The 24377-nt window shown below is 46.0% G+C and overlaps 2 protein-coding genes across 6 annotated transcripts in view; one reads left to right on the plus strand and one right to left on the minus strand.

The window, feature by feature from the left end:
• gbf1 (golgi brefeldin A resistant guanine nucleotide exchange factor 1) overlaps nt 1–12288 on the minus strand; it is a 24664-nt gene extending 12376 nt beyond the window's left edge. The window contains exons 1-8 of one of the 3 annotated variants that reach the window (XM_085922336.1): nt 11936–12288; nt 11731–11874; nt 9980–10083; nt 9761–9827; nt 1599–1730; nt 1264–1382; nt 994–1102; nt 811–871 (exon numbers count right to left, since the gene is read on the minus strand). In XM_085922336.1, coding sequence (XP_085778462.1) covers nt 811–871; nt 994–1102; nt 1264–1382; nt 1599–1730; nt 9761–9827; nt 9980–10075 — 584 coding nt within the window. In that variant the 5' untranslated portion in view covers nt 10076–10083; nt 11731–11874; nt 11936–12288. Of the gene's footprint in view, nt 1–810; nt 872–993; nt 1103–1263; nt 1383–1598; nt 1872–1978; nt 2659–9760; nt 9828–9979; nt 10084–11730; nt 11875–11935 lie in introns of those variants that run through there. The other 2 variants (XM_085922337.1, XM_085922338.1) reach the window with 2 other exon arrangements.
• Nucleotides 4341–24182, plus strand: pitx3 (paired-like homeodomain 3). 3 transcript variants are annotated; one of them, XM_085922351.1, is made up of 4 exons: nt 4341–4586; nt 19564–19709; nt 22297–22502; nt 22934–24182. In XM_085922351.1, exons 1-4 carry the CDS (start codon nt 4357–4359, stop codon nt 23474–23476), a joined length of 1125 nt encoding a protein of 374 aa, XP_085778477.1. In that variant the 5' UTR covers nt 4341–4356; the 3' UTR covers nt 23477–24182. The 3 variants fall into 3 exon arrangements, with proteins under 3 accessions (XP_085778477.1, XP_085778478.1, XP_085778479.1); XM_085922352.1 differs by lacking the exon at nt 4341–4586 and adding an exon at nt 14618–14843; XM_085922353.1 differs by lacking the exon at nt 4341–4586 and adding an exon at nt 14618–14843 and having other exon boundaries at nt 19576–19709.
• The last annotated feature ends 195 nt before the right edge of the window (nt 24183–24377 follow it).

A 24377-nucleotide genomic window follows, 5' to 3' on the forward strand; every position in this document is an offset into this window, starting at 1 on the left:
GGGAAACAAAGACAAGTTTGCTCAGAAGCGTACCTGTCCAAGATGTGACGCTTACTTCCCAAAATGGATTCCATCATGTCGCGTGATAGTGTCAACTCTTGGTTTTGGAAACGCATACGATCCATTTTCAGCTGCAAAATGGGATTGTACATGCAAACGGCCAAAAAGCGGGCACAAACGACGACTACTATGTTTGATCAATGAAAATGCAGCGGAATTGGTTTCTTTTCTCTTCAGCCAGTGTAGGAATATCATCCTGTCAGACACTTAAAAGCCAACAGAGATTGGCGGCAATCTCCACGTGCCCTGGTGAAGCCAAGTGTCTGCGTACGTCTTGACAATATTGTGGACTTAAAGGCTTTACTGGAAAATGAGATGTCACCAGCAATCAATTTCACAAACACTAAGGAAAAGGGGCCCCCGGTGACATCAAGTGTGATATTAGCCAGTTGTCTCACAAGGATGATTATTGGATGAGCTGTGGGTCCAACGGATTAGCCTGCTAATACTCTTAGAATCCAAGAGACGAGCGGCGCTGCTCATTCAAGGCTCCGTTTCATTCACATCCCTATTATCCGCCATCTATGGCCAGGAGGACGCTGGAGCTAAGTAAGTAATGTGGGAAGAATCCATTCCATCATTTTAAATGATAGATAGCTGGGCGTGTCCAAGCAGTCCTAGGTTCTCTCTCTCTCTTTTCTTTTTTTATGAAATGAAAGTTTTGGCAAAATACAAAGCATCTCGCCACTACCTATCTGAAGGACGACAACCGCAGAGAACGTCGCTCATTACACAGTTCAATCCATTTACCTGCTAAACAGTAGCTGCACCATATCCACGAGGGTGTGTTCGGCCGATTTTCTCAGAAGCTCTGTGTCAACACCAAAAAAACAATGCGTGATGTTGGAGGAGGGGAAAAAAATAAAAAAATAAAAATAATAATAATAATCACGAGAGAATCCAAGTTAGAAAAAATGAGGAGAGTGAACCAACCACTCAAGCGCATCTCAAAGCAGATTCGGAAGCAGGACTGCATGATCTCGCAAACGGATTCATTGGTCAGGTGAGCTCCAACCGGTGTCAGCAACAGGGTCCTTAAGACCTGACGGAGGAGGAGGAGAGATAACAAGCTTGGACTTGACAGTCTACTTTCAAATCAATGACATCAACATGCATTGCTTCAATATAATAATCAACAGCGAATGATGAGGATGTGAAGCTAATGTACCTCCTTGTGAAAATAGGTAGACCAAAAGACACTACCTGTAGAATTTTCATAAGGACCACCTCATCGCTGCCGGGGTCCGTTCCCACAAATCTGGCGTGCGTTACCGCATCGGCCATATTCTCGATGGCCTCGGCTACACCTTCGTGGTTGGCATCTGCAAATACGCAAATACTATATTTTCCATACATTGTTTTAGTAAATGTAAAAAACACTTGATAGGAATTACCGACGTGCCCGGCAACAAAATCTTACAATATGGGAGTTGAGGAAAAAAAAATACAGAATATTTTCTGCTAACCAGGACACAACACCGGGAGGGGGGTGTCCTCTGATTTCCACGATATTCTCAAAAAGATCGCTAAGCTCTTACCTATTAAGCCGTATGATAAGAACTTATTGACAGATGTAAGGGCGAGGCCTGTGATCGGTCCCGTGGTATCTTCAGAGCGGACCACCTCCAGGAACGGCCGAAGAAATATGTTAGGTTCAACGTCGGACGGTTCTGTAAGGAAAAATACAAACAGACGGCACATCATTGACGTAATCCTTTCAGATGGCGTGCTACGTGCGTGCGTGCGTGCGTGCGTGCGCGCGGACTCCACTCTGGGAGCCCATCTTTCACAGGAACATTCCAAGAGAGAGGCTGGGGTCATGGGGGTAAGGCAAAAAATAAAAAAACAACAAGAGGCAAAGTTAGCGGAGGGAGACACGCAAGCACGGCAGGCACGGCATCGTGAAAGACGCCCTCACCATAATGTGTAGATCATGGCTCCACTCCAGGCAGGGGAAAACCAAGTTGGGCATCAAAAGAGCTACAGCCAGAGCCCAACTCTTTTGGAAAAGTGCACATGTGACCACCTCAAATTAGAGCGTGATATCCAATAGCCCTACGGCTTTGTTTGGAAATAAAATATGGAATCATTTGGAACCTCAAAGAGACTTTATCTGCCGCCAAGGTCACTTGAAGGCTTCTTTACTTTCAAAGGCAAACCCATTACTTTCTGCTTTATTGAATATTTTTTCACCTGGTGTTTTATTTCGGGTTAAATCGGAGAGCTTTGAGCCATCATACTTTAAAGGGGGGGGAGGCGGGGAACCCAGTGTCAATTCAGAAGCAAGCAAAAGAAAATGGGAGCTTTACGCCAAGAAAATACAACCGGAGCACGCATCATCAAAAATGCATCATAATGGAATTCATGCTGAGATTTTGAATCCTTGTTTATACCTACAAATAAAGAAAAAAAAGCTTTTAGTGATGCATTACGGTTCCGGGTGGGTGGGGGTGGGGGGGTAAACAGGTCGTATTGGTGCTCAAATGAATCTGTCAATAAAATCTGATGAAGACTTTTTCAGAGGTGATCACCCAATAAGTGCTATAGCTTCTTTCCCAAAGAGCAGATTGAAAAACTAAATTGTGCCGTATTGATCGGGAGGGCCATCGGCGCACACGGTCGGTCGGTCGTTGCCGACCGACTGAAGCAGTCAGCAATCATAAATAAAGCCCAAGAACGGACTCGAGATTTGGAATCAGCCTGTGGTCACGGTGAAACAAGCCAGATGAGCTCCACTTGCAAATGACAACAGCTAAAGAAGTCCCGTCATTTGAGTTTGCTTATTTAAAGCCAAATCAAAGATAAAATGAATTTCTTGGAAAGTGCTAGAAAATGTGGACAGACTGATTGAGCACTAGCTTAATCCTTTCTGCTCTGAGTATCCAGCCATGTGTGGATTACTACTCCGAATGACCCCAGAAGAAAGCAAAGGTGCGCCGGTGAACCTTAAACCCTCGAGAGAGAGAGAGCACCTCTGGATAAAGCTGGCTTACTGCAGAAACAGAAGCTCGCTTTAACACATGCACATCTATTGGCACTGGAGCAGAAAAGGCTTAGAACCAAAAAAAACCCGGGAGATGAAACTGAGCCGTGTTGTCCAGACAATGACGAAAAGAAGTGAACATCAGAAATGAAATACAAACACGAGCTACTACGTAGCAAACCTTGTGACTATAAAACAATAATTCTTTCCATCTGGAGCGTCGACAGATTATCTAACCCAAGGCTGCTATCTAAGCAGAGTCAAGAGTTAGACAAACAGGGCAGTCTTAGGGAGAATCGCACAATTGAAGAGTGGAGCAAGGACATCAAAAGCAGGCAGGGTAGGATTACGTTGCAACTCTGGTCAATGTCAAAAGTTCAAGTTTGCGCAAGGAAGGGCTAGTTGATATTTTGGGATGGATGTGACAAGGAGGAAACACTCCCAGAAAAGACTGCAGCAATCCAATGAGTGAGCCTTAATTGTTTGTTGGACCTGCCGCCTGTCCTCCTACAATTCTCCACTCATGACATGCGGAGGGAGATTCCAGCAAGCACACACTGGAAAGGCAAAGAAGCAGCACTGTGATCATGGGAGCGATGCCACCGCAGCCACCCGTGCTTTTGACTTGCGCAAGACTGTGGCTATGTCACAGGTAGCAAAGACAATGCCTTTGTGCCACACAAAGTACGACGAGCTTTCTCCCTCCCTCCCGATTGGCAACGGCTTCTACTCGCCATGACAACAGCGAATGACTTTCAAACAACAGTGGCTTAGTTCCACGGACGGGCCGTTTCAAAGCACTGATACTGGCGACATTAAAGCCTATCAGGTTTAACCCCAGCGGCCCCGAAAGGCCCTTTTCTTAGGCGACAACTGTCATAAATGATTCCCCTGTGGATCCAGCCACATGTCTGCCATGCTAGGATCAGCTTTAGGGGGCTCTATTTAAGAGCACACGGGGAGGGAGAGTCATCAATGAAATGTGCAAACGAGACTTAGCTACCCGTCATTTAGCTGGATACTTCACTTGAGCTCCATCATAATAGCTTATTGATAATTGATGCTTTCATCAGTGGGGTGTCAAAGTCATTTTTGGCGTAGTCATAGTTTCCTTCGCCATTTTGACTGTCGAGCCAAAAGATAGGATGAACGTCTCATACCATATACAGACAGTGTAGGCTACGCGACAAAAAGAGAAAGAACTCGTTTTGAAATCAGAAACTCCACATTTTTTAAAAGATGAATGAATGGTAATAACAATTATGTTGGCAGATTTATATGGCCCTTTTTTCAAAGGCCACTCAAAAGTGGATATGCTACTCATTCACACCTTGCTGGCGGTGGTGGTAAACAACATTCTGCAACCACAGCTGCCCTGGCCTGGCCTGGCCTGGCCTGCCCTGCCTTGGACTGGACTGGACTGGACTAGCTTGGCCTGGCCTGGCCTGGCCTGCGGCAGGCTGACGGAAAGGCGTGGCTCCCACCGTGCACCTATCGACCACCGCCTGACATTCCCATCCATCCCAAACACCAGTGTGACAAGGTGGGTGAAGTGTCTTCCCTAAGTACACCACAAGACTCAAAGAGAGCGGGAAGGGAATCCAACAGCGGAGCCTCCACTTACTGAACAACCCTGATTTCCCAAGGTTGTGTTGAAATTTGCAAAATATAAATGAAAAATCCAACGGCTTCATTCTGGTATTGGTTGTGTTTTCCGAGGTCAGGGGGGGAGTCAAGAACGCTAGCACGGTCGAAACGTTTGCATGACTTGTTACTTACCGGAAGAAAAAAAACTTAAGACCACTATCATTTATTTAGAACACTGACAGACTTTTACAGTTGAGAAACTTCCTGTTAATATGATGTGAGGCCTCTAAAAACATGTGGACAAATTCTTTCCCATGAAGTTGAATTCTGCAGTGTAATGCACCTGTCTCCTTCCCAACTATCGGACTAACAGCAAGCATGATCTGCTCTGCTCTGCTCTGCTCTGCTCTGCTCTGCTCTGCTGTGCATTGTTTTGCTCTGCTCTGCTCTGCTCTGCTCTGCTCTGCTGTGCATTGTTTTGCTCTGCTCTGCTCTGCTCTGCTCTGCTCTGCTCTGCTCTGCCTGCACACGCAAGGCTGCGTCGATCCAATCTGACTGGCATCATGGCCATGGAATGCTGAAGTCCACATTTTTCCCATTCAGCAAGGAAAAGCGGCCTTTCAAAGCCAATCAGCTAGAAATGTTGCTTTGTTTTTATTTTCGACTGAACTTCCTGGAACCTATTATGGAGCTGTCAGGGATGTATATTTAGCTATGGCTACACAGGGCCTCCTCATCCCCTTGCGCCACTGCTCATGTCACCTCTGATAAACAGAAAAACAATTGGTTATTGCTTTTGTCACCTTTAAAGAAAATGGCACCCGGCCGTCATGTGGACAAGCGCTGGTAGGTACAAGCCAAGTCTGGAATCAAAAGTTGCCACCAATATGCACGTTTGGGCAACAACAGTCGAGGCGTTACGGTCCAAACAAAGTCAATTCTGGCAAATTGGGGGGCATTATTCCACGCAAGCAGGTTCAACGCGCTCTGAATCCAAACCCGCGTCCGGTGAGGACTTCCTTTGAACTCGAAAACCGGGCTCTTTCGGGTCCACAACCGCCGGCCAATCTGAATGAATTCAATCAAGTGGAAGGACTCTGGCCTTATGCTAAGATCGCCCCGACAGGTCAGTTCACCGTGGAAACGTCCTAAAAGTACAGCCATTCCTTTGCAAACTTGTAAAGTGTCAGTGGTGTTGAGTTGAGAGGAATTTATGCTTTGACTTAGTTTGACCCTTTACTTGACTCCCCAATAACAGAGAGTTGTCCACTTGTTCACAAGTTCATGCTCCTTTGACCCCTGAGCCTGAGTGGATTTTTGTTTGTAAAGACAGCTATCTATTTGGACCATTTTCCAGGGATACGCCATCCAAAGAAAGCTAAAGCCTCACCCTAATCAATCTCCAAATCAGTGTTCCTGGCTCAGAAGCACAGCAGGCACCGAGCGACTCCGGGCTGGACACCTTCAAGTGGTGGCCAAGCAGCAGAAGAGAAGATGGATCACTATGTCACACTTGCGGTATCTTTGTACGACAAATGTGAAACCCAAAGCTGTGAACGCTGCTTTGAGGGAAGGGAGTGAACACGGTGGTACATATCAGCAGATCTATTTTGCATTCAAAGCGATCAACACCTTGTTGTCTCTGCGTCTCCTCGTCAGCTGCACTGGCCCACCTACAACTGTCTTGCTTGGCTTCCTCCCTCCCTCCACTGTCAGCAGGTTGCCTTTCATCCAAATCTCTAAAAAGCTAAAAGCTTTCTGTCTTGCTTCAGCTCAGAACTTGTGACTCCCCTGGACACAATCTTGGGGACAAAATGACAGAAATGTCAGTAGCTCGGACCGGCTTACGTGTTGTCTTTCTCGGTTCAACTGGGTTTCGAAACAATATTTCTGCTTTGATTGCGAAAATGCAAGTTCAAGTAGCTGAACTTTAGCTGAAATGCTGCCTGCTTTTGCTGTCAACACATCAAGATCCAGCAGATGCCAACCTGTCCTTAATCGAAACTTTCCACCCTTTGACCCCTGCAGACATGTCGGCAGCGTGCGTGATTAATAGCTCTCTACTCCTTCCACTCGTCACATCTGATTCGGGGCAACAGTTGCATCCTTTTTTCACACTGAACCTAAGCCCCGCCTGTCATTCCCCACCCGCTTAGGACACTGTTGAAATTTACAGCGACTGGATGGCAATGTGTCAAAGCTGGGATGAACTACTGCTCTTCAATGAACCTTAGGTGTAAAACACCAACAGGCAGGCATTACTGGATCTGCTTTCTGTTGACGTCTGCCTACGGCACAAAATAGATTTGCAGAAAAACCGAGGCACAGAGGATCAAAGCAAGCGAGCCTGACGCCGCCCGCCCGCCGTCCGTCCGTCCGTGTATTGTCTTTTGACCAGGTCGTAAAAATAACACTAACAGCAAAGCGAGAGTCTCTTCCATGATCTCATCTTGAAAGCGACATGACCCCGAGGGTCAGGCGGCGGCTGCGGCGGCGGCGGCAGACATGTCAAGAATTTCCATGATGTGCATTCTCTTTGCTCCAAATGCCACCGCGCGTAAACATATTTGCATAAGTGGGTGAACGATATGAAATATGGTTTCTGCTCATTGGCATTTAGCAGCTGCCTTGCGCCCGCCCGTTCAATTGGGAGTGATATATGTGCAAAGGAAGATCAGATGGCATAGGAGGGGGAGGCCACCATCAGTTCCCATGTGCTCAGACCATGACCCACCCCAGAGACACCCACCAGCGCCTGGCTGGCCACAGCTGAGGTCTGAGAAACACACACACACACACACACGACCTTGAAAGGAGACTAAGATCGGCATCATGTGCGCATTCTCTCTCTATGACTGACGTGGCCGTAAAATGCGACCAATTAAGGATGCCTGCCGTCCGACTTCGACACGACCAGTGTGGCCAATAAGTGCTATCCAGAAAGTGGAGACATTCCTGTTAAAAATAGTCATTGGAAGTGAATTGTGAAGAGTAATTGCGCAGAGGTCGAATGTTTGGATGTCAAATGCATGGGAAATATCCACCAGATCCCAAAATGCAATTTGAAAGCATGTATTACTAAGTAGGCAACATACTCTCTGGTGCCAATTCCAGTCAATTAGATGTCAATGGCTTCGGCGTTGGAATCAAATGGAGGAACGCTGCGAGTCAAAAGGCCACTCAGGTTTTGCACCACAGGGGCTGGCTGGCTGGCTGACTGACTGACTGACTGACTGACTGGCTGGCTGGCTGGCTGGCTGGCTGGCTGGCTGGCTGCTCTTTTGAGCTCCAAACCTGCATTTGTATGAATAAGAATGAAGGGATTTAGGACTGCAGGAAAAACTGACCCCCATTGCAGCCGAGGGATGGAATTTGGACAGGACGGAAGATTTGAAAAGCTCCGTGACTTACTAGAACGCGGAGCAGTGTCTAACAAAGGATATTCCCCAAGCAGCCATACTACTAAGCCAATTCAACAACAAAAGAGACCCTCAGATCCCAAAGTTGGACCAAAGACATGGAAGTATTGTACAATTAATTTGGGAATGGCGTTCACCCCCAAAGCACGTCGTACATGTATACGCTCGAGGCCAACGAGGTGCCGGCCCCTATCCGACGGGGCCCCGCTGCCTCGGACAATGTCGAGCCAGTTGACGGATGGCGCCACGTGTTCCATCGGGGAGCGAGCTTGTCTTTTGGCTGGCTGGCTGGCTGGCTCGCTCTCATTGTTTCAGTCCAGAGAGAATTTTCAAGGAGATGATGGAAACTTTTTTCCCTCGCCTTTAAAAAGAGGGCAACACTTCCTTTCCCAGAACAATTTATCTCTCTCCTTGACAAGACAACCTGCTATATTTACCCAAGTAAACTCACAGATGATGTACTTCCAGCTGCACAACGCTCTGGCTCTGTGGCACATGCTCCCGTCAATCACGCTGCGTCAAACACAACAGCCGTTCGCCAGAAAAGAAACAACAGAGCAGAGAACTGGCCTGACAAACTGACAAATCTTGAGGGAGCCATTTCATAGTTTTTGTGCCGCGTGCAGACACGCACGCTTGAGTGAATGGCATTACGGCGCTTAGATAATGCAGGTTCAGCTGGGAAAAGCACAATGCCTTGGAGCGGCAACCAAACACAGCCCACCCGCAACATTTTCAAACAAAGGATTGTGTGCGCTGTTGAATGAGAAAGTGATGTGAAGTGGGCATGTTTTGATTTTTGGCTGCTACTGTGATCGTGGAATAAGGAAGGAAGGAAGGAAGGAAGGAAGGAAGGAAGGAAGGAAGGAAGGAAGGAAGGAAGGAAGGAAGGAAGGAAGGAAGGAAGGAAGGAAGGAAGGAAGGAAGGAAGGAAGGAAGGAAGGAAGGAAGGAAGGAAGGAAGGAAGGAAGGAAGGAAGGAAGGAAGGAAAAAAACACAGGAGGCTTGGTGGTGAATTTGTCAGCCAGCAGTGCCTGTCCATCTCACAATGGCAGCGGCATTCCCTGGAGACGGACGGACAACAGCAGCGCACAAGCACGGTGGATTGACTGGCCAATGCCGCTGCTGCCGCTGCTGCCGCTGCTGCAACTGGAGATGAAGAGCTAGCAAAGCTGCCTGCCAGGTCTCATCGCAAAAGCACCACGGCGTGCCGTATTGTCCCAGGCAGCTCCATCCAGTCTGGCAGACGTCCACAAACCCAAACTCATTCAATCACATCACCGCAATTTGCTACAAAGACAAATGCCACAGAATGTAACACCTAAAGGGGAATCGGAAAACTACTTTCAATGAGTGGCTGAGATTCAGCCAACGCTTTTGCACCAGGTTTTAATGGCAGCTTCACAATCATAGACGTCAGCCAATCAAAATCCACACCAGCTTTCACACTAGGACGATAAATGTCAGGCTTTTAAGCGGAGAGGAGGCTGCCGCTAATATATAGACATACAGTGTATATATTGGGGCTGTTCCCTCTGGGTTGTACATTTTAAAAGGAGAAGCCTTATTTGAGAGGAGCCTCACAATTGCTCAGAGAAAAATATCCATTTTCATATCCAATTTGGAAGGCAGTGTAATCTTGCAAGTAACCTGCTCGAGCCAGCCAGCCAGCCAGCCAGCCAGCGAGCGGCCGAGAATGGCAAGCGCTAACCTTTAATGTGGCTGAGTATTTCCTTCAGGTGGCCAAAGCTGTTCAACAACGGATCCTGTTCTTCATCCTGACAGCAAGCAAAAGGAGAAGGGGTGGCACAATATTACTGCTTCATTTAGTTGTCAATTAACGGATGATTGCATTTCTTCCAAGGTGTGTATTCAGAAAGAAAGGTGAATATTTTGGTCACGTCTGAAAACCAAAGTGTTAGCCACTTACCAAGGGAGTGTGGGTGTTCCATCTGGAGTTCCTCTTGATAGCCCCGGCAACAGCAGTAATTTCACCCTGGACAATGTAGATTCCTTTGTCCACCATGCTGAGTTCTGATGGAAAAATCAAAGTGTGAATGACTGAACTGGAGGGAAGACTGATGAAGACAGATTTCCATATCCCTAAAGTAAGAGAGCACCAGCACAGCTTTTGCATCATAATTCAATTTGTAGTTCATCAAATACCCTCTGTGGATTGCCAGATGAGGTGGCTCGGGCATCTCACCAGGATGCCTCCCTGGGGAGGTGTTCCGGCCGGGCATGTCCCACCGGTAGGAGACCTCGTGGGCGACCCAGGACGCGCTGGAGAGACTATGTCTCTCAGCTGGCCTGCCTGGGAACGCCCTCGGGATGAGCTGGACAAAGTGGCTGGGGAGAGGGAAGTCTGGGAGTCCCTCCTGAAGCTCCTGCCCCCGCCCGCTACATTCTAAGGCACGCTTATTCTTCAAAAAATGACATGCAAGATGTCTTCCTTGTCAACACCTAAAACCAATATGGATGACAGGAATCCAAATCCTGGGCTGTTCATATTTGAAGAGCGCATCGGAAAAATTGCCGGATTAACCTTTTGCTTGTGGAAGCCATTTCAGATAAAAGCCCTACTTTAAGGCAATATCAAGTGCACACGCCTCGCTGCTGAGTAGGTGGCACCACCTTCTTTTGCGTTCATGATAAGCAGTCACAAAGCGGATCAACACGTGCATACAAGTGACGCAAGAAGGGAGACAATGATAGCGATGATGGGTGGGCCTGCAGCATTTGCTGAGAATACAACACGGCGCTATATTTTGGATTACAAAATCAAATGGTGAAAAAGGGAGGCACAGAGGCGCCCTGGTTAGCACGTCCGCCTCACAGTGCACATGTTGCAGGTTCGATTCCGGCCCTGGTCTTCCTGGCTATTGGCTGGCTGGCTGGCTGGCTGGCTGGCAGGCAACTAGTTCAAGGTCTCCTCCGTCCACTGCCTGAAATCAGGTGCAATCGGCTTCATGCAGAAAACCCCATTAAATAAAAAGAAATTTGCATTTTAGTGAGTTTAATACGTATTGGGGCAAAGCATGGCTTAGAACTTGATGGTAAAATCCTTTCTTGCAGCTTTTGTGCACTGATCAGGAGGACTCTTGGTCTACTCCTCTCAGCAATTCATCTAGAAATCCTTCAAGTTTGGAGGCTGTCGCTTCGCAATTGAAAGTTTCAGATCCCTCCACAGATTTTCTATGGGATTAAGGTATGGAGACAACTTGGCCACTCCATGACCTTACTGTGCTTCTTTTTGAGCCACTCCTCTGATGCCTTGGCCGTTTTGGGTCGTGGTCGTGCTGGAAGACCCAAGCAAACTGACACAATTAGTGAGGGCTCAAATACTTCTTTCCTCTACTGTACATAGCTTCAAGTAAATAAGAGACTTGTGAATAAGTCACCCGTCCCTTCATTTCAGCATGCAGCTTCACGTTCCAAGGGTCGTTAAGAACGACTAGTGGCAGCAGGTTACGTTGTTCCGATCAGGAGTGTTGTCATAGTGAATGTTGGCCAGCGACCACGGCTCGAGTCAAAGTCAGTGAAGCTACCTGTAGCAAAGGCAGCCTAAAAGACTTGACAGGTGCAACTAGCATGTAAAACAACACGGGTAAGTAAGCAAGCATAACGCTCGCGAGAAATGGGTCTCTCCAAAAGGTTCACCAGAAATTAAAGAAGCATTACCTGTGTATGTGCGTGTGACTTGGACTTCGAAGATGGACGCAGCCCCGTAGAAGATACTGACAAACTAGCTGCGCAAGCTAGCAGCTAGCCGGCCGGCCAACAGTGAATGGAGAAGACCAGTATTGTAGTTCAATTCACCACAACCTATTGACAAACCACAAATTTGGGACATTCCAAGGGAAAATGGCATCGATTTTCCACGCACCGCTAATTTATTCGATCATCAGTAAATGGCGAACGCTTAAGAAAAAGAAAGCAGAATAACCCTGCAGTGGCTGTCAGTCTGGCCCTGGTAAACACACTGACGTGGAAAAGGCAATGCGCTCTCAACCGCACTTGAAAACTCCATTTTGATTGACAGTTTTGCACTCGCTTACAGGTGGCATAATAAGGAATATAACAAATCCTCTTTTAGTTGAAAATATGTCTTTTGTTTTGTAAAAACCAATCGATCTGTTAAACTACATATAAAAAAATGTGAATACGAACTATATTTAAGCAATAGAATAGAGGCGGAACTAACGCAGCAGTAACGTTAGATGAGCTGTGGAGGGGAAATGACGTCATCTACCCTGGCCACTACGTTTCCGTACCAGGATTTCCTCAAAGGAAAATCCCCCTCACAATTAGTTTGTAAATTGCGCATAAAACGTGATTATACTACTTGCAGTTCAATAAAGTTTTATCGGATCCATTTAAAATAGTACACAACATTTGCCCTTTCAATTGGAGGTTTCACTGAGTTGAATGATAAAGACACTTTTTTTTGGTCGTGATTAAGTCCAAAACTTTCATTGATACATATTCTTTTTGTATTTCTCTGTGACATCTAAGCTTTGGTTGTATTTTGAAAAACCTTCGTCGTGTATGGTGGATAGCATTCTCAACTGGTCGGCTTGGGACCCGAAAGTGGGTGGTGAACCTATTTTGGTTTATGCAATCTACCAGAAGACAAACAAAAGACACATTCTCAAATAAAAGAAGCCTTATCATCGTCCTATGATATGATATGATATGATACGAGCCACAAGTTTACCCCATAAACAAATACAGTTTGTTTCAGCCTCTGGCTCGTGGACATGAAGCAATATTTATCAAAGTAATACGATTTTGGGGGTTTTAATGCACTACAGTATCAAGCATCGTCAGAGGCGATTTTTTCGACAAAACATGTCGTTTGTTTTTAACATGACTAAAAGTGGAAAATGCAGGTGCTCATTGCTATCTTTCTATCTATCTAAAGATTGAAGGAAGAGTGTATTGTGGCTTACAGTACACAATCTGTCTTGTCAAATGGATGGCTTTGGCTTTGGCTTTGGCTTTGGCTTTGTCGTTTTCAAGGATACACGGCAGCGTGAGGAATCAGACCCCTGTTTACCTGATCCCAAATGTTTGCGCACCTGTTGGATTTGTCCTTTTCCATATAATATATATATTATAATATATCCATCATCTTAGCAGCTGGAAATCAATAAGAACTCTCCAGTCTGCATGAGGAAAATGGATGTGCGTCGTCACGGCTTGATGATTACGCTTTAAGTCCGCTCCTTCGTGGTTGAAACACTGCTTATTGTTCGATGGCAAAATGGCACTGAGATCAGATATTCCTTTATTTGTCCCACTTCCAAGTCATTGTGTCACAACGGTAGTATTTTCCAAGCTAAATTGTGACTTTGAGCAAGCAAGCACGTGAAGTGAAACATGTTACAGATCAGCAATGGCATGATGACTCTTTTTCCTTGCATGTCTGTTTTGGGCTCCATTTTCTCAGCCGCACGCTCGGTTGGCATTCGCTCTAATCATAAACGTGTCGGCTTGGGTTTATCAGTGGCGGCATGCGGCTCAGCTCCTTTTCCGAACCAGGTGTTACAGAAACAAATACACCTGCATCATTGTTTGCGTCACTTTTCGAAGCAACTTTGGCAGGTGATTTTGCAAGCCCCGCCACTCGCACAACATTAGTAAAGGTCAATGAAAGATAACAAACGTTGACATTGTGTACAGTGTCATATCTGGAGGCCCACAGCTGTGTTAAGAATCTGTTAATACTCTGATAAACATGTATGATTCATTGCTTCTTTTTTTTTTTTTATTCCCTGGATGTAGCAGGACTCTAAGGCCACCATGCCATACTCACTCACCCACCTTGAAATATGATCCAATGAAAACGGATTGCACATGAAAAGACTACCCAATCAAGTATGAAAACCCATCCGTGATCTCAACGGCTTATTCTGGAGCCTATCCCAACTGACTTCAGGCAGTAGGCAGGGAACACAAGCGATCGCCTCCGGGAGCCCAACTGGAAGACAGCAAAGTCGTGGAATGTGACTGGACAAAACACCTAAGACATATGCAAATTGGGGAAGGCAACATCTCAAAAGCGAGATCTGATTCTGGACTACTGTCATCCCTTGCGTGATGGGCTCAACAGCCCTCCCTTCCCCTATCCAATTTTGGAGACATGAACGGGCTCGGCGTGCCAGTCTTGTTCTGCAGAGTCCAAACCACGCCATTTTCTTATACAGATTCATGTTACATTGTGGCAATGCTGCGTGCGTGCGTGCGTGCGTGCGTGCGTGCGTGCGTGCGTGCGTGCGTGCGTGCGTGCGTGCGTGCGTGCGTGCGTGCGTGCGTGCGTGCGTGCGTGCGTGCGTGCGTGCGTGCGTGCGTTGGGTCGCTCAGTGAGACAGATTGGAAATGTGCGTGTGCTGTCCGAGTGAGTGGGAGACCAGAGGAGAGGAGAGGAGAGAGGGTAGCGCTCGCTCTATGGGGGCCGTCTTTTGGTGGACCTGGTTGTCACACAATATTTAGCATGAAAGCCGCCCCCCCCCCCCCCCACCACCCCACCTAACCCTCGCCCGCCCGCCCTCTCCCCACCCTTACATTGTGTGTGGGGGATCAAGCCGCACTCTTCTTGCAGTCTACATGACAGCCAGAGCAAGAGGGGACGAGCAACCAACAAACCGACTGCATCATTTTGGGACTTTTTGACAAACCGATGAACTTTTTGTCCATGTCACCGTCACACCTGAAGACAGGACAGCCAGCGGCCTCAGCAAAACTCTTTGCCTTATTCTCGACGGATTAATTGAACCAGACCGGGATTGGATGTAAGTGCTCGCAACCGCACCCCCCCCCCGTTTGCCGCTATCACGTTTTCCTAAAAGCCGCATTTGCGCCTTTGACTTGACGGATGATCTGGCTTGAATTAAGTTTCGAACACGAAAAGAAAATCCGCAATAAAAGCAAATGAATGGATTTTTTCCTAGCAAATTATAATCTGTCGTTGCCGTGTATCAAACTTCATAGTAAATTGTTCTTGTGCTTGAAAATCAAGTGCTTCCAATTAATTGCGGAAATTAATTGTACTCATTCTATGACTGTATAATAAAAATATGATTGACTTCGTAGAGGCAGCAGAAAAGTGTGCAAAATATTTTGAGGTCTAAAATTGATAGGTGGCAGGTGGTTGCAGGGCCACAAGAGACACTCCATAACACCCGCCCCTCCCTACACACACACACACACACACGCAGCCGCACGGTAATAAACAAGTAGAAGTTCACTATCACTTTACACAGAACTATTCCGTTAGTGTAAATATTTTTTGAAATATGCCATTACCTTATTTTTATTTGGAGTTAGATTAAAATGGAAAAAAACAATTATACACACACACACACACACACACGGAAAAGATTTTAGCGAATTCGGTATTGTTTCATCATCCACTACCCGATATATATTCTGTGTGTTTATGTTGAGATTTTTATTTGCAATTTAATTTCATCTCAAAAGAAAGAAAGAAGATAAAATAAAATTAAAAACGCCTTTCCAATATTGCAGCCATGCGCCAATGACACATACTCAGCAATGTTAATTTCGATCAATGTTTGGCCGGTGCTATATTTCTTTTTATGATTTTGGGGTGGGAGACGGTCATGAGGAATCCATGTGAAAATAAATATACAAATCATTTCTAATAAGAAATAATGAAGTACAAGCAGTCTATTATTGTAGTCACGCCTTTCAGCATTTTTTTAATTACATCATCAAAAATAACGCTTCGATCGTCAGAAATCTTAGTTATTCCATCAATGCAAAATGGCTAAAAGAAGTCAACATTTTACAATTCAAACCCTGTAAAGGAATTTGGTGTCACCGTACAAGCAGACAGGATGTGCTCAAATGTTTCGAATGATGTTGCTTTTCTCAGAAATGTCCACAATTAAAATAACAAATCTTTTTGGGTGACAAACTATAATAAATAGTCTGTTTGTCGTAAACAACTCGTCCGGACGTGCGCTGGTAGTTATTTGGTGGATGCTGTGTTTGATTGTGCAGGTCTTGGCCTCCTCCCATCCCTGTCTCTCTCTCTCTCTCTCTCTCTCTCTCTCTCTCTCTCTCTCTCTCTCTCTCTCTCTCTCTCTCTCTCTGTCTCTCTCTCTCTCTCTCTCTCTTTCTCCCTCCCTCCCTCCCCCAATCATATGCAAATGACTCTTATTGGAGGGCAGGAATTAACATCTACAAACACTGGAGCGAAATTCCATCTGCCGCCTCTTCAAGGAGGCCCTTAATAAGTTCTCAGACAGCAAAGTGACACACATCTTAATCAACTCTTAATCCCTAGAATTAATTCTCAACGCGTTTATGAATAATTCCCGCACCGATAGCTGCTGTCCGTGCAAATGCGAAGCGTCTGCACAACGGACCTCCAGATGGACCTGACAATCTCCCCCAAAATGAGAGGATTTTTTTTACAATCCTTTATTATCTTTTATTACTATCATCGTCATACATACTCAATAATGAGAACTGTGTTACCGGGATACTGTTTATGCTAATCCGCACAGCCACTGCAAATGGAATATTCAGCCAGTCAAACATGCCTGTAGCATTAAAACAAAAATTCACTGCTTGCAATATTATTTTAAATCTATATCTACATTTTTTCATATATATTTGTCATGAACCTCCCAAGTGACATTTGAGTTTGTTCTTAGATCACGCACCCTGTTCGCCTATGTGGCAGCTTGTTGGTCATTCGCGGGGGTGTCGAAGGATCTTGATTTTGGAAATATTGTCAAGTGGCCCGCCCCCTTGTTGTGTGTGGAGGCTGAGAAGGGCAGGCAGGAATGCTTGGAGAAAGGGGGTGTCAGGGTGCTGACACCTTGTCCTGGACAAAATGACTGCCTGGCTGCCTCCCTCCCTTGCTGCACCCAAAGGCGCTGCCTGGCTGCGTGGCTGCCTGCGTGGCTGGCTGGCTGGCTGGCTGGCTGGCTGGCTGGCTAGCTGCGTGGCCGCCTGCCTGCGTGGCCGGCTGGCTGGCTGGCTAGCTGCGTGGCCGCCTGCCGGCCTTCCGGCCCGTCGGCCCGCCTGCCAAGCCGCTGGGCCTCTCAGCACCACATTGACACCAGTCTGTCTGGCCATCCATCAGTGTCAGACATATATCACCCTTCTGGATTGTCTTACCATCGTATTCCAGACCAAAAAATAAATAGACCTTGCTCAGTCGCAAATGGGCCTGCTGCATTTCTGTCTGTCTGCCTGACTGACAGACTGACTGAGTCCACCAAAAGGGACTCATTTTGCGAACTCAAGCTTCGAGCTGCACGTTTCATTCGGGTTACACTGTTGCTATGCTGATTAATGATACTTAAAGGACACAAATATGATCATTTCCATCCATTATTAACACGCATGTGAACAATTGGAGTATAGTGACCTCCAAATCAACTTGAACCTCCAAATTCTCTATCAGTGTCAATAATCCAAGGCAGTATGCTTACAAAGATCAGCTCTCTCGACGAGGAGTTTATGACCTTATGTATAAAGCCCCGAATGTTCTTTCCCAAGAAAGGACTTTTAGCCCAGGGCTTTAAAAAGCAAATTTTGAGGTGAAAGGCGATGATCATTCTCACGAAGGCTCAATGGAAAACAGATGCAATTCACCGGCATCAAAATCTACACTTAATCTTTTGCATGCACTCTTTCACGTTTCGGACCTATTATTATTGTACAGTAGTCGAAACTATTACGATGAGCTTGTATTAACGGACCGTGGACCGCTCGCATTTAGTGACAATCCATCAAAATGATTTCGACGCAGATGGAATAAGAGTCTTTCAAGATTTGCTTTGCTTCGACACGTTAAGTCTGAAAGCATATCGCTATGGGAAATAGGAATGATGTCAGTCAATCTGGCTGAGAGATGACAGAGCCTCGTTCAAGTGTCTCCGACATAAGGACATGTTGGATCATCATTCCAAAATGAACCTTGTCGCGTGAATTCACGTGTAAAAAGTCAAGCACTTTGGCAGCTGCTTGTTCACAATGATGTCATATCGTATTTCTTTTCTTTTTATTTTCTTTCCTGTCCCTTTTCTTTTTTTTTTTTGTTCAAAGCAATAACTGGGGCCACGGTTGAAAATTCTTGAATGAATGTAGGAGAAAGCCCTCGAGTCGCCACATCTCATTTGCGAGGCGGATGGGGGTCCCCCACAACCGGATACGCACCAAAGTCGCTTCAGTTCTAAACATAGGGAGAGGCGGAGGGCCATCCGTTTACAATGTAAAGGATACATATTGTGGAATGATGGAGGGAGGGAGGGATAGGGAGCGAGGGCTCACCCTTGAAAGATTGCCTCTTTGCTTGTTTCATAAGCAACACATGGACATGAGTTTTGGGATACACCTCGTCGGCAGCAACTTTGAATTGCGGGAAGGCTTTTCCGTTTTTGAAAACACCAACACTTGATAGGGATCTCAAAAGCAAGCTTTTATAGCTTCAAATATTTTCACATGATGTGATGATGCTTATGGCTAAGACGCACAATCATTTGGAAGTGAAGCTGAGCGAGCGCCATGGAGTTGTCTTTTTATACACTTCAAAGTATGAAAGCTGTAACACCCACACATCCAAATATCGAGTAAACACGCATGCATAAAGAATGGATTATCACCTTTGAAAAGCGTGAATGACTTCCTTAGGAAAGGCTCGAAAATATTGCCTGGATTCCGACACAAGGTTGGATTGAGCTGAACTCCCCCCCGCCCGCCCGCCCGCCCTCCGCCCATGTTCTGTCAGGATTTAGTGTCTTGCAAAAAGCTACGCGGCATTCCAAACGTTACACTTCATATTCCGACATATTTTCGATCCATACCACCCAAAGCCCACGGATTGGAGGTGTTAACTGCTCTGCAGTAAATAAAATAAACCGTTTGCTATTTTGAGGGCTGGTCTCATCAGCTTGGCCTGCAAATGCAGCAGCAATAAATATTGCTTTTCCTCTCTGGCCTAAAATAGCCATTTTATGGCAGGGCAGGGCAGGGCAGGCCTCCATCACCTCACAAAGTGGGAGTGGAAATATTGAACATAACGAATGGCTTGGGCTCAATTCCACTTCAACATATAATCATAAGAATAATAATAATAATCATGAGAGTGATGATGATAATAATGATGATAATAAAAATGGAAACAACAACATTATAATCATAAGAAGAAGTATCAAATAATAATGAGGATAACAATAATAATAATAATAATAGAGGAAGGGAATAGAATATATGGCATATTTAATATATAACGATATACATCTTTCATATATAACATACATACATTGAATAAATATAAAAAGAAGAACAAATCCAATCCTGCGAATGCAATTTTCTGCATTGAATTTTGGAATTTTTTTCATCAACATTTTGGTTGTTAACACGCAATTCGTTGAATGAATGCATGAAAATCGGAAGATGAAAAATGGCGACCTTTTCGTTTTGTCAGTGATCAGCGTTGAACGTGTCTTTTGCTTCTCCGCCTGGGTGCAGAGAGAGAGAGAGAGAGAGAGAGAGAGAGAGCCAGGTTATGGATTTTAATCTTCTGACGGAAAGTGACGCCCGCAGCCCGGCGCTGTCGCTCTCCGACTCCGGAACTCCGCAGCACGACCAGGGATGCAAAGGCCAGGAGAGCAGCGGTAAGTGGCGGGCGAGCGAACCAGCGCGATTATTGGCCTCACCAAACTACTTCTGCGTCCTGATGATGCAAATAGCAACAATTGAAAAAGACAATGAGCTACATATCGAGGGGCTCATTTCAAATAACAAGATGTGTGTGGATGGATGGATGGATGGATGGATGGATGGATGGATGGATGGATGGATGGATGGATGGATGGATGGACGGACAGACGGACGGAAGGACGGACGGAAGGACGGACGGACGGACGGACGGTTTTGTTTTGTTTTGTTTTGTTTTGTTTTGTTTTGTTTTGGACGCTTTGGTTGGCTAAAAGTCTTGGCTGGGCCTCACGTCGTCTCCAATATTTCTGCTTCAATTATCCGAGAAGTGACGAGGTGGTTGCGCCACTAAAACACCACAACCACCGTTGTTTTTGTTCAGAATTTTTCGTGAGCACTAAAACGGCAATGCAATGAAAGGACACAACATACGTATGGCTGGCTGCACGCGAAAGAATTTGTCCTCTGCGTGGACTAATTTTCCTTCTTCCCCAGTCAAATCATTTCAGTGTGTCTTCACACGACCGCTTTGAATTAATTGGATAGCGTTGAATTATTCAGATCGAGTTATTATTCCGTGGTCTAGTTCAGACATCTCTGTCCTGCATAACCTGGATTGGATGATTATGATTTAAAAGTGTTCATTTTGTATAGTTCAATGAAAGCGCTCTTGCTTGTAAATGCATAAAGAATGAAATGCATGACCTATGAATGAAATGCATACGCATGACGTATCCTGTAATCCTCAATCATTGTCAGTTATTCGTGCTCACTCTCACGCATGTTCAGGTGATGGTTCATCGACTATAGCACGAGCTATTTTTTTTTTTCCGTCTACACTCAATGTACATTTGCATGGCTCGCAAAACATCCCGCGCCGTGCACACTCGCGTTCTTTCGTTTCATCCAGTGTTATTGTAAACGAAATGAAATAAAAAAGAGAATCTGGGTATGGACGTGTAGTTTTTTTTATAATAATAATAATAATAATATATTATGATTATGATTATTATTATTATTTAAAAATATATAAATATATCCAATTGCTTTGTCTGACCCAAACCAAATTTAGGATTGTAATGTATATTGTCGAAGATGCCCGTGACAAATCGAATCATTTCTGTCAATATTTCAGAGGGAATAAGCAGTTGAGAGGATGATAATGAATGAAGAACCATCCTTTACAACTAATCACGCGCAGGTATCAATTGCACAAAGCAAAATTGCGTCTATATGAGCAAAAATACAACCACTCGAATGACTTTGTTAAAGGGACATCTTGAGATAAATCTGAGCCTCGTCTTTTATTTATTTATTTATTTTTTCAAATGGCTGTTGTCTGATTCGGATAATCCATTTGCTGACGGCGGCTATGCGCGCGGTGCGGCTATGCGCCCGGGGCGGCTATGCATGCTTTCACGCCCTAACTAAGTGTCAAAGTCAACCTCCTATTCTGGGCCCAGCCAGCCAGCCAGCCAGGGAGCGAGCGAGCCAGGGAGGTCCACTGGTCCACTGGTAGTGCAGGGCCAACCACTGTTTCTTTTAGCCTTCGTTCGTTTGAGAAAAGTCGCACAAAGGGAATAAATAGAAGCGTCTATTTTTACCACCTTATGCTTCATTTGCAAGGATGGAAATTCAACATACGTCATTTTTTTTTTTCCTCCTATTTTTTTTTCCAAATGAAAAGTGACAAGACTGGATGCATGATCTGCTTCCCTAATCAAATGACATCATCGAGTGTAAATTGAATGAATGTTCTCCTAAACACCCTGAGAAATACTTGTTTCCTGCAGGGCAGACACCAAACGGTGAATGGCCTGAAATGAGTGAAAAGAGGTTTTCAATCAGAAGATGACATGAGCCGGGTTATTTGTTTAAAAGCCCGGCGTAATAAGCCGGCGGGCCGAAGCCGACCTGGAAAAAGTCGGGTTTGTCAGCACATTATCAGTCAGATTGCTCCCATTGTTAGGAAGCGCGTTGCCTGCCCTTTCCTCTCGATTGTGTTTTCCACTTTGGCCTTAAGTGACAGCTTAGCCAGTGTCAGTTTACTGGCAGATAACAGCCTCGGCTTGGCTCTTATTGGTTTTGCCGGTGGCCCTGCCGAGTGTCTTTTTAAACCCCGCTGATGATTTCCAAGCGCTCCCAGAGAGTTAAACCCTCACCAAACAGAGCCAGTCACAAAAGCCTGAGCCGCGGGATTAGCCGGCCAACTCATTTCACTTCTTTCTGTGAGGTCCTCGTTGCAGCCGGCCGCAGCCAAATCTGCCAGAGTCCTTCCTGGCAGACATAACACGGACGGACGGACGGACGGACGGAGGGTCCCCCACACTCATTGTGCTGCTCACTATTTCAGCCCGTCTCCAAACGGAATGCAAGCCGCCGTGAACTGGAAGGCATCTTTGAACGTGTTCAAAGTTGACGACAAAAACCGTTGTCGAACATTGGCAAACACATTTTTCTACCTTGACCAAAAGCCACAAATGTTTGGTCAGTCCAGTTCATGCAATGGCTGATCTTGACTATACCTTTATGCTATGCCTTTAGACACAGAGAAATCCCAGCAGAACCAGCTGGATGAATCCAGTACCGATGACGGCTCGCTGAAGAAGAAGCAGCGGAGGCAGAGGACGCACTTCACCAGCCAGCAGCTTCAGGAGCTGGAGGCCACCTTTCAGAGGAACCGCTACCCGGACATGAGCACGAGAGAGGAGATTGCCGTATGGACCAATCTCACTGAGGCACGGGTCAGGGTGGGTATGCCAAACGATAGATAGTCTGTTTGATTTGCTTGCAAGGAGCCATGAGCAGAATGTCTGCAGCTAACCGTTGACATTGAGCCCTGTCCATAAACGCCTTGAAGCGGCTGGCTCGTGTCCTCTCGCGCCCGGCCGGGGCTTCCCCTCCCCTCCCCTGCCCTCCCCTCACTGAGTGAGATGGAAAAGTCATAAGCTTTACGCTCATCTTGATGTCAACAGTCTTTGGTTACTACAATAACATCACGATAAGTTAAGTTAGCATGTCACGCAAGTCTGTCTATTTACAGAAAGTCAAAGTGCAGAGCTCAGAGCACTTTGGAAAGGTCATTTGTTCAGCCCTGATTTTTGGACTCGCCGCAAACTCCATTTGTCCGTATTCCCGCAAGCAAAATCCACAGACTCTTAAGATTTGTCTCCTTCTCCAGGTATGGTTCAAGAACCGACGCGCCAAGTGGAGAAAGCGCGAGAGGAACCAACAGGCCGAATTGTGCAAGAACGGCTTCGGTGCCCAGTTTAACGGACTGGTGCAACCCTACGACGATATGTACGCGGGTTACTCGTACAACAACTGGGCCACCAAGAGTTTAGCCGGCAGCCAACTCTCTGCCAAGAGCTTCCCGTTCTTTAACTCCGTGAACGTAAGCCCCCTGTCGTCCCAACCCATGTTCTCTCCCCCGAGCTCCATCCCCTCTATGAACATGGTGCCCTCAGCAGTGCCTGGAGTTCCTGGAGCGGGCCTCAACAACTTGGGGAACCTTAACAATCTCAACAGCCCCACGGCGGCGGCGGCGGCCACTTGCCCGTACGCCGGCACGGCCAGCCCCTACATGTACAGAGACACCTGCAACTCCAGTCTGGCCAGTCTGCGACTTAAGGCCAAGCAACACACCAACTTCACATATCCCGGCGTGCAGAATAGCGTGTCAAACCTCAGCCCCTGCCAGTACGCCGTGGATCGGCCGGTATGAGGTTGCCCTCTCGATGTGTCGCGGACTGAAGCCGACGGGGCAGGCAATTACGGCGGAAAAGCCCGTGACGGACCACCCTGGCGCAAAGGAACACTTTGCCTGCCTGCCTGCCGACTGACCGACTGCAACTACGTTTCTCAAAAAAAAAGCTAACAAAATAATCAGTCTTTTTCTCAATTGCACGATTGGAGTTGATTTAGTCAGCAGGGGTCAATGAGACAGAGAGGCTTCAACTGGACTCTTGATCAATGTTACTATTGCAGGACAAGGAAGCTGCGGTTTCCATGTCGGGAAAATTTCGGCTGTACATAACAGACTCTTTTCAGTTTTCTATGTGACAAAATAGTAGGATACTATCAGAATGAGAAAAAAAAAAAAAAAGAAGCATGCTCCTTCAATGCAAAGCTCCAGGCTTTTGACCTCCTTTGGGAAAATGAATACTTGTGTTGTGAATTCCGTTCCCCCCCGGGAAGGTCGCAGGTCAAAGGCCAATTTAGACAAGGCAGAGGGGGTGCGGTACTGGATTACGAAAATATCCACTTTGATGCAACAAGCGGGAATATTATCAACCTTTTCGACATGAAAAAGCCATTGCTTATATTGAGTTGTGTGCTGTTCTACAAAGGAAGTATGTGAAAGTCAAATATATGTAAGAGTGCAGTTGTTAGAAGAAAAAAGATGCCCCCTCCCTGATGTAGCCTGCTTTGTCTCATTAAAGAACAAATTAAAAGAACAGTTTTTTTTTGTTTTTTAACTCATCCATCCCATCGTATCACAGCAAACATCTGATCAGATATTGAATGCATTTCTGGCATGGTCGAAATCAATCACTGATCTACTGAATGTAAATTTCTGTTCAGAAATCAAGGATAGGTTGGCATTCATAAAACAAGTTTCAGCA

This window comes from Syngnathus leptorhynchus, chromosome 10, assembly GCF_054491065.1.
Source record: "Syngnathus leptorhynchus isolate UIUO chromosome 10, UIUO_Slep, whole genome shotgun sequence".
Lineage (NCBI taxonomy): Eukaryota > Metazoa > Chordata > Actinopteri > Syngnathiformes > Syngnathidae > Syngnathus > Syngnathus leptorhynchus.

What these genes read in the sequence shown, in the direction of transcription:
- pitx3 (XM_085922351.1), top strand. Translation starts at nt 4,357, where the DNA reads ATGCTACTCATTCACACCTTGCTGGCGGTGGTGGTAAACAACATTCTG. An exon ending in CAAAGGCCAGGAGAGCAGCG is followed by an intron (nt 19,710 to 22,296) that starts GTAAGTGGCGGG and finishes CTATGCCTTTAG; the next exon opens with ACACAGAGAAATCCCAGCAG. An exon ending in TCACTGAGGCACGGGTCAGG is followed by an intron (nt 22,503 to 22,933) that starts GTGGGTATGCCA and finishes CTCCTTCTCCAG; the next exon opens with GTATGGTTCAAGAACCGACG.